Source organism: Vigna radiata, unplaced genomic scaffold, assembly GCF_000741045.1.
Source record: "Vigna radiata var. radiata cultivar VC1973A unplaced genomic scaffold, Vradiata_ver6 scaffold_380, whole genome shotgun sequence".
Lineage (NCBI taxonomy): Eukaryota > Viridiplantae > Streptophyta > Magnoliopsida > Fabales > Fabaceae > Vigna > Vigna radiata.
Genome location: NW_014542417.1, coordinates 10498 through 20190, shown reverse-complemented (window position 1 = coordinate 20190; position 9693 = coordinate 10498). Strand labels below are relative to the sequence as shown.

General features: G+C 31.4%; 1 protein-coding gene across 2 annotated transcripts; it reads left to right on the top strand.

The window, feature by feature from the left end:
• Positions 1-1311: 1311 nt before the first annotated feature.
• On the top strand, positions 1312-8245 carry LOC106780069 (histone deacetylase 14). Of its 2 annotated transcripts, none has more exons than XM_014668305.2 (9): positions 1312-1450; positions 1671-1864; positions 2743-2817; positions 3608-3709; positions 4938-5009; positions 5171-5227; positions 5869-6120; positions 7216-7397; positions 7563-8245. In XM_014668305.2, exons 1-9 carry the CDS (start codon positions 1411-1413, stop codon positions 7861-7863), a joined length of 1275 nt encoding a protein of 424 aa, XP_014523791.1. In that variant the 5' UTR covers positions 1312-1410; the 3' UTR covers positions 7864-8245. The 2 variants fall into 2 exon arrangements, with proteins under 2 accessions (XP_014523791.1, XP_014523790.1); XM_014668304.2 differs by having other exon boundaries at positions 1320-1450; positions 1668-1864.
• Positions 8246-9693: the final 1448 nt, after the last annotated feature.

Here is a 9693-nt window from a genome sequence, read left to right as displayed (position 1 = left end):
ATTATAATCCATCTTGTCACAAGACAGGTCAGCGGCTAATAGGCTAGCATGTCATTTTTGTTTTTTAAATTTTAACTTTTTAAAATGTGTTTGTATACATATTAATAAAGCATATTAAATTACATAAATATTTTTAAACTTTTAATTGATGAATTAATATTTTTAATTGATAAATTAAAATAATTATTATATTTACATGTTAAATTATTTTATTATAAATAATTATTTAAATTTAATTTATAAGTATTAAATATTTAAATATAAAAAATTTAATCATTTTAATTGTTTTTATTTAAATTTTAAATTTAAAAAAGAATCAACAATTAGCCAAAAAAACGAACTAATTTGACGAGATAAACGAGTTAAACTAAAACAAGTTAGTAGGTTAAAAATTTCAACCAACTTATTTTTTTTTGGCATAATTTATTTTGACATTTTTTTAAATTGCCTACCTTTTATGCTTGCAATAAATTTAGAAAAAATAAAATAAAAGTAAATATTTTTGTGATCATATGTAATTATAAAGTTTAAAAATCAATTAAAATTAAATCGTAATATTTATGATATAACTTGATTTCATAAGTAAATACTTTCTAGGGTGACATTAACACAGTTAGGCAACATTTTGACACAAATGTGTTTTTTTTTATTAGATTTAAAATACAACAATACAATAACAAATAAATAATAAATTAATAAGAAAATGATACTATATCAAAATAAATGTTATCAAAATAATCTTAGATAAAATATCTTTTCCCTACTTTTTATTATGATTTATAAAGTTGATCTAATAGTAAAATTTGGAAAAAAAATATCTATGAGCTTGTGAGTTTAACTTCCTTTATGGGAGATACAAGGTTGATTTAAAATTAAAAATTAAAAATTTCTTAAAAGTCAATAAAAAAAATCACCTATCAATTAAACGTAGTCTCCACATTCTTAAATTAACTTAATTTGTAAATATAAATTAATTTGTTTATAAATTTTAATTATTAAAATAATATTATATTACAATTTAAGATCTTCCTTATCAAATCATAATATAATTATATCTTACAGCTTTATATTTCAAAAATTAATTATGGTGTTTTTCTAGGAATACATTTATTTGTCATGTGTATTATTAACACTTCTATTTTTAAAATTTATTAGCAAGTGTCTCATGTTCTACTTATTATTGTTTATTTAAAATAAATTTTAATATACTAATAAAATAAAAAAACTATTATTAATTATATATTTTGATAAAATATCAAACAATTATGTGAAAATTCAAAATTGTGACTGGTAGAAATTTGTTAGGGGAAGTATAAGCTATGAATTTGTCGTGTTGTTATCCTATGTTTGTGATAACTCAACTGATGAAGTTGTGTTTATGTGGTGGCTACCATTTTCCAACTCTTCTCCATGGACCTTCACAAGCTTTCTAGCATGTCTTCCTCCTTGGGTACTATTCCTCCTTTCTTTCATAAATGCACTATCACATCAACTTCCACTTCAATTTTCAATAGAATTTCAATTTACTAAAGGGAGGATTTTTTTTACTAATCATCAGACCATTTTTGCAATCTTTGTGTGATGCCAATTATGTTGTGGGATTGGAATTTTGGATTATCAAAATTGAAACTTAAATGTTTCCCAGAGCCTAAAATGTGCTTGTGTAGCAGGGAATGCGTTCTTTCTGGTGGGTCACCGAGTTTTGGACATGAGAAGGAGTAATGGTTGTTTATTCCGGAAGAATCGGAGATGGGTCGGAGCATCCATTTCGTGTTCTGGTGTTAGGAACGATTTGCCTTCTATTGAACAGCTTAGTGATGCACGGGTTATATACTCCGTCGCTGCATCTATGGGACACAACCAGGTATATATTCCAACTTTGGATCTCTGTTGAAAGGGTTCAACTAGATCCTCGACTCTTTGTGATGTTTATGGTTTGTTTGGAGGAGAGAAAATAATACAGAAAGGAGACAATACGGATAACAATGAACTTTCTTTTATTTGGTTGGAAAAAATCGGGAGAACTCTAATTTCATTTTCTCTTGAATTCAATTTCAAATTTCAGACTTTTTCCTTCTCTGGCATAGAGAGTAAGAGCATTTTTGGATAACTTTTTCCATTAGTATGTAAAGGAGAGGGAAAAATAAGTGTATTGGCTTTTTCTATGAGCTAAATTGACCTTATTAGTTTTTTGGATATGGAAATGAAAATAGCTTTTTATAAAGTTAGATGCGTAAGGTGGGTTTTTTTATTTTTTATTTTTTTTTATTATCAGCAAATGTTAATATTTTGGTAGTGACAGAGTTAAGAATCCACAACTTCACCCAAATTCTCTTCCAAACCACCAAACTACCTTATAACTCCTAAATGTCTGTGGGGGAGAACCCACAACTTCTCTAACCCTTCCTTCCAACCTTACCACTAAGTCGTTTTTTAACTCCAAATGCATAAGTTGATTTATACGCTCAATTTATTTTAACTTCTACGTGTGATAATGGAATAAACAAGGTCTTAAAGTTAGGTTGCAATTTTTTCTTCTTCTTTAGAACTTCTTAGTTCATAACTTAAACTTGTTTGTCGAGGGATCGTGTACTTATATTCCAGTGTGATATCTGCTAATGTTGTACTCTACTTCCGTTTTGGTTAGGAATACCATCAGAGATTATATGTGCTGTCAGTTGCCACTGTGGTTGAATTCATTGCATATTCGTGATTGTAATTTGGATGTACTATGTGTTACAGGAGGCTCATCCAGAATCACATTTTCGAGTTCCTGCAATNGTGAATGCTCTAGAAGAAATGCANCTCTCTTCAAAGGTACTAAAAGCTATGGTGCTTTTGAAATTTTGCCCGTCATCTGTTTATGCCTTGGTCATATCTTCTTTTGAAAGATTTGATATCATGTAGATATTGGCATTTGAAAACTTAGTTGTNTCTGATATTCAGAAAATAAACAAAGTGTCTTTTTCATTCAAATCGCTTTTGTTCAATGTNTGTTTGATACTTTGATTCAGTTTTTCTTCTAGTGTTTAGAGACTATTTTATAATCAGTTTCCAGAAACTAATTTTTAGATAGTAGGAATAAGGAAGAGGTTGATGAGTATTATAAGAAAGAAGACAAGTACGAGAAAACTGAGATAGGTGTTCGGCATAAGAGCTGAAAAAGAGGTATTAGTTTTGAAAACAATTTTCAAAGTTTACTCTTAGCAAATGATTTTATTTTATTTTTTAAATTGAACATAGTTCCCAAGAGTAGGAAACAAACAAACAAACACACACTAAACGAATGATTTTTTTATTTTTTNTTTCTTCTGGGTACAGAAGTAGGCTGCATTTTATCCTCAATAGTATATCACAATCTACTTACGTTAATTTGCAACATTTTCTATTTGATTGAAAGACAAATCAGCTTCTCGAGGGCCTAGGAAATCTGTGGCTATAGGGTTTGTGCACATGTTGTCAGCCACAAAAATGCTTGGCAGTTTAAGAAAGAAACTGCCTTAAGTGAATGATAACGTGAATTGTCTTATGATTTGTCATTCTACTATAGTGGCATTAAATACTATAGTATATTAATTTTAACAAATTCATTTTATGTATGATTCAGTTCCGTGGCTCTGAATTAATTGAACTTCAAAATTTTGAGCCTGCTTCAGTAGATGATATTGCAAGTGTTCATGCAAGAGCCTATGTTTCTGGACTTGAAAAGGTAATACTTTATTAACTGTTGGGTTTTCAGATCTGATATCTTATTATGAAGAAACTGGGATAAACTCAGCTCCACAATTACAAAGGATAGAACACTGCAGAACTTTAAGGGTCTGTGTCTCGCAATGCCAAAGGCCCTAATTCTCTCTCAAAATGTCAAGATGATCCCTCTTTTAGCTCCCTTGTTATTTATTGGTAACACACTTTTTTTCTCCAACCAACAAACGGAAACTATCTATGTAACTAGCTAACTAATGAGTATATATCATTTTGTTGGAAATTTACCTTAATGAAGGGCTCATGTTAGATGCGGCCTCTTTGTGCTGCAGTGATTGCAGCCTCTAGAGTTCATAAAACTTGTGTAATCCTCATGTTACAAGCCTATTTAAAAGCATTGAGTCAGTCATTAAGTCCAAATTGCAAGGTGATATAAAATTCTATCCTAAATCCATTATTGGCCACCAGTATTTGACCATGTTCTTATGTCTGGTCTTGGAAGTGAGGGGCGTTGTTGTTGGGCCAATCAGATTTGCTCATGCTCCAAATGTTCAATCGCAGGGATGAGGATGTGTTGAAATTCCTCATCAACAAAGGATATGACCCGTGTAGTCCTTAGATGACTTGAGTAGTCTAACCAATTTCGAGGAGTTAAGTGTCCTTAGCCAAAACTCTTAAAATTTCCTTTTCTTCAATTCTTTTTTTGAGATGTTGTGCTTTTTAAATTATAATGTTTTCAATTTGACACTGTAATGAAGAATTTGGGATTTGGAAATATGCTAGTATCTGTTATATTTGTTCCTCTTCTGCTATACGTTCATTTATGCTTTGAATTATGTCTCCTAATCTTGCTGTTGTATTTCAATTAAATATGTTACATCATAAGAATTATTTAGTTGATGAATTTGTCATGTGCTTTGGCATCACTTTTATCAATTACTTCCACTTGATGTGTGCTTTACTTCAGTTGAATTCACCATGTTAATAAAACAACAAATCAAGGATTTCTGCTGCACACTGAATGTTCACTGGGTATTTATACTCAATATATGTTTGTTAGTGTCTTCTGAATTCTGATCACTCCAATTTCCACCATCCTAGTTTTTAGTTGAAGTGTTCAGCAACACTGACCATGTTGTAGCTTTCATAATTTGTATTGTATTTGATTTTATCATTGCACTGGAATTTTCTTATCTGAAATTTGTCATATTTACTCTTCTTAATCCTTATAGGTTATGGATAAAGCTGTGGAGAAGGGCCTTATTTTTGTTGAAGGTTCTGGACCAACATATGCCACTGCCACTGTAATTTCTCTTCCAAGAGCTTTATGATTCTTTCCCAAGCTCACAGGTTTTCCTGGAAGTCATTCTATGCTAAAAATATTAGTTCACTGTGGTTGCAAATACATGGAAATTATGATGTATATTGTGGTTTCCTCATTCTTATGGTGGTATCCATGATACAGACCTTTCAGGAGTCAATAATTGCAGCTGGTGCTGGATTAGCCTTAGTGGACTCAGTGGTGATCTCTCAACCTGGCATGTCCATCTCTTGGTAATTATCTGTGTGTTTTGGGGAGGGGTAAGTGAATGGATATAGATATGAACGATGTTCGTATCTGCTTCTTCTAGTGACTTGTGTACTAAAAGACTATTTCGTTCTTCGTAGGAAATTTGGGTCTTTCTTTTAGTGGAAACGGCTATTGACTGATCTCGCGTATATCTATCTTATATCATAAATATTTGGGGAGATGGGGAGTAGCAAATATAACAAGTTTTGGAAATATTTTGTGTGTCGTCTAATATATTTCAAGTTGTTAGGGATAAAAGAGAAAACATTCTTGAGTCCCCACTTTCAAGCTTAAGCTTTTAGAAACATGGTATCAAGGCCTGTATGACCAAATGATCAATTTTTTTTATCTGTCATTCTTCATGATTAAGTTCAATTTCTGCACAGGGTGCACATACTGTACATTTTCTATGCTGCATGTTGGCTCTTGCATGAGGGGTTTATCATAGATACGAAAATCCTGGTCCTCCAATTAATACAGCTAAGGCGTTTGGAATAGTTAGTCTCAGGACATAAATGTTTCAAGACGTATAGAGAACTGGGTATATATTTCTGATTTGAATAGAAATTTCTCTTGTTCAATTTCATATTCAGGTTGCAGGTTCAAAGATAAAGAGTGATGCACCCACTGGTTTTGCTCTGATAAGACCTCCAGGACATCATGCTGTTCCACAAGGACCTATGGGCTTCTGCATTTTCAGCAATGTGGCCATTGCAGCCCGTCATGCTCAGCGTGTTCATGGACTGAAGCGGGTGTTTATTATTGATTTTGATGTTCATCATGGGAATGGAACAAATGATGCTTTCTATAATGATCCAGATGTATTTTTCCTTTCGTTTCATCAAGTAAGCTTCTAATTTAGTTTAGCTCTGGTTATATTTTCTTGTGTTTTTGTTGATTTTGAAATGCCAACTGGGTTCAATGATTCTGGTTTCTTTTTCCCATGTTATCTTACTGATGTTTTAGAAATTAGAAGCAAAGTTATCTTCAGTGGGAATTTGCTAAGATTCTTGAAAGTTTATGTCTCTATTAAATTAAAATTTTAGATTATTGCACAATTTTATTTTATTTTACTTGAAGATGATGCCTTGTGGTAAAGGAAAGATGACTGTATCATGAAATGCTGTTCAGTTTTAATCTGGTATCTGGATGCTCGTGGGAAAGTGTTATCCTTATATATTGCCGCTGACCATATTTTTCTCACTAGAAGTATTCTTATTCAACATTTTTATATATTAAAACATTTTACAACTAACTACTTTATATATGCTATTATGCTATTTAATATCCATTCTATTGTCTGTCTCTTCGTAACATTCAACGAGACCACTGATTCACTTGAGCCATCTCTGGTGGACATGGGTTCTTTACTTCTTCCACTCTCATGTACCCTTTACAATTCATTTTACCATATCAATATACTGCAATTGCAGAACTTCTGAAATTGCAGTATATATTTCTTATCTTCTGTATGTTGCTTCTCAATGGTATCAAGATCTTCTCAGTGCTAATTCTGAAATTGAAGCCATGGCCGAACTGGTTTAGTTTCTGATGTTATTCCTTTGGAGCAATTGATTAATATATAATGTCTATACTTTTTGATGTAACTGCATTGTCTCCCCCGATCTTTGATTTAAGCATATTATCTCCAAACTTACTAGTGTGCCTTGCATATTGTAATGTTCCCTGCTGAAATATATTTACGCGGTTGGACAAAGTAACAAGCTAAAACTTCACATATTTGCATTGAGTACCCCTTTTTACACTAAATACCCACGAACTGGCATGCAATATCACTTAGATAAAAATCAAACAGACTACTACCTACCCTTTAGTAAACATTCTGTGAACTAAGATAAGAAATAGTACAACTTTTGCTAATCTGCTAAAATGGGAAGAAAGGTGCGATTTTGAGCTTTCTAATGGCTTCCATGGCTCAGGATGGAAGCTACCCAGGCACCGGTAAATTTAATGAAGTGGGAAGTGGGGATGGTGAAGGAACCACATTAAATCTGCCTCTTCCTGGAGGCTCAGGTGATACTGCTGTCAGAACCGTGTTCGATGAAGTTATTGTACCATGTGCCCAAAGATTTAAACCAGACATCATTCTTGTTTCTGCTGGGTGAGTCTTTCTCTGAATCATGCTCATAAATGGAAACACTGAATCAATTTTAGCAAGTGGCATTCCAGAATACCTGATAAACTTTTAATACAATATACAAGGCTTCTTCATATAAATTGTCAGCCATCTCATTTTTACATGTGGAATTTGGTGTTCATTTGTTAGGTATGACGGGCACGTGTTGGATCCACTCGCTAATCTTCAATATACAACTGGAACATATTACATGCTAGCATCCAGTATCAAGCAACTAGCGAGGGATTTATGTGGGGGACGGTGTGTGTTTTTCTTGGAAGGAGGATATAATCTGAAGTCTCTGTCATATTCAGTGGCAGACACATTCCGTGCTCTTCTTGGTGATAGAAGCTTGGCATCTGAATTTGATGACCCTAACATTTTGTACGAAGAGCCATCTACAAAAGTTAAGCAAGCAATTCAGAGGATAAAACACATTCATTCCCTTTGATGTCGAAATCAGAAACTGACATGACAAGTATATATATTCTAGCTAACATTAATAATTTCATGTTTTGTGGGATCCATCCACAAGTGTATGTCGTTACCTCCTTAGGTTGTCTCTGCCCCACTTATCACATAGAAGCAAAGCAATGCTAGAGAATTGCTTGTGATCATGTTGTCATAGCCATGTCACTATATACAAAGGAATAAAACCTTCTTTTTATATCACTGAGGAGTGCAAGCTATAAAGTTTCTAAACACTCTTAACAAATTGATCGAGCCTCAATTTTTAAGTGGATTTCATTTTCTATTCAGTGAGCTTAGCAAAGTTTTATGTATTGTGAGGATCACTATGAAGTAAGTGACCAACATATTACTTGTTTGAGACATTTTGCATACCGCCACTGGTAGAATTAAGGTGTGTTTGGGAAATCTGGTGGTTGGGGCCAAAAAGTACGTTGGTGGAAGGAACTGAAGTCATCTTTTTGAGTCAAAAGTAATGAGTTTCCAAACATGCACTTAGTGGCACGCCACATACTATAATGTTGGACATTGCAATCTCTTTCACTCTCTTTTCCAAAACTTTTCAAACCGATTTTATATTTCTCAAATGTTATTTTTTTAAAGAGTTAAACTCACAATCTTTCTTACATTTCCTTTAAATTTGTATTATTAAGTCAACCTTTTAATTCCGAATAACATGTTGGTTATAAATAACATTTATTTACTCAAGTTTTTCACAAAGATATGATATTGATTTTAAAGAGATACATTCACCAATATTGGATGCAACAATATATCAATATTTGATTAGTGGTTGCACAATAAGGTTTATATTTACCTCTAATGAATGTTAATTTACTGGTAGCGTTCTATTATTAATAATATTTATATAATACTTTTCAACAGATTTAATATGTCCAACAATCCAAATTTTAAACAGAATTATTCAATAAAATTGAACTTGTTCGAATTCTTTCTTATTCTATTTTCCTTCTTTTTCTTCTCCTTTCAATTATCAACTTTATATTTTATAATATCATTATCATTCCAGGCATATTATATGGAGTAACTAACTCCATTTTAGAGTACCTCTAAATAATAAAAGATTTCTTAATTCTGAAAGAAAGAGGTTCTTATAGAGATTAATGGAAGGATCTTGTTAACTAGTTTTTTTTTTTAATTTAAAATAATGATCAAACTTAAAAATTATAGCAACTATATTTTTTTTTTTATTTCTGCCAATTTATTTTATTTTTTGGGTTTAAATATTGTACTAATAAATTAAAGGAAACAAATTTATACCCTTTACTAGATTCACTCTCAAATCAGTTAAAATTCAATATGTGATTTCAACATGTGAAAGTCTCACCCAAATAAATATTAAGTCATTTTAATCTTCAAAACAAAAACTAGAAGATCAAGATTTATTGTATTATTAAACACACTCTAAATATAGTGTAAATATTTCAAGTATTCTAATATGTTAATAATTTTTTTAACAATTTTTTTTTTTTATAGAAAAACAAATTATTAAAAAAGTTTTTTCCTATTCCAAAAAGATACAAATTGATGTATGAGAAAATAACACGACATTAGTTACCGAAATGGTATGTTGGTGGTAATAAAATGAAAAAGAATGTGAACACTTAAAAGTGTTTCTATTGGAAAAGAAAGTAAACAACAAATCCTCCTGGTCAAAATTTGAAAAATGCTTTTTATGTTCATATTGCTAAGTAAAATTTCCATTCACACACACACACACATATATATATATATATATATATATATATATATATATATATATATATATATATATATATATATATATATATAT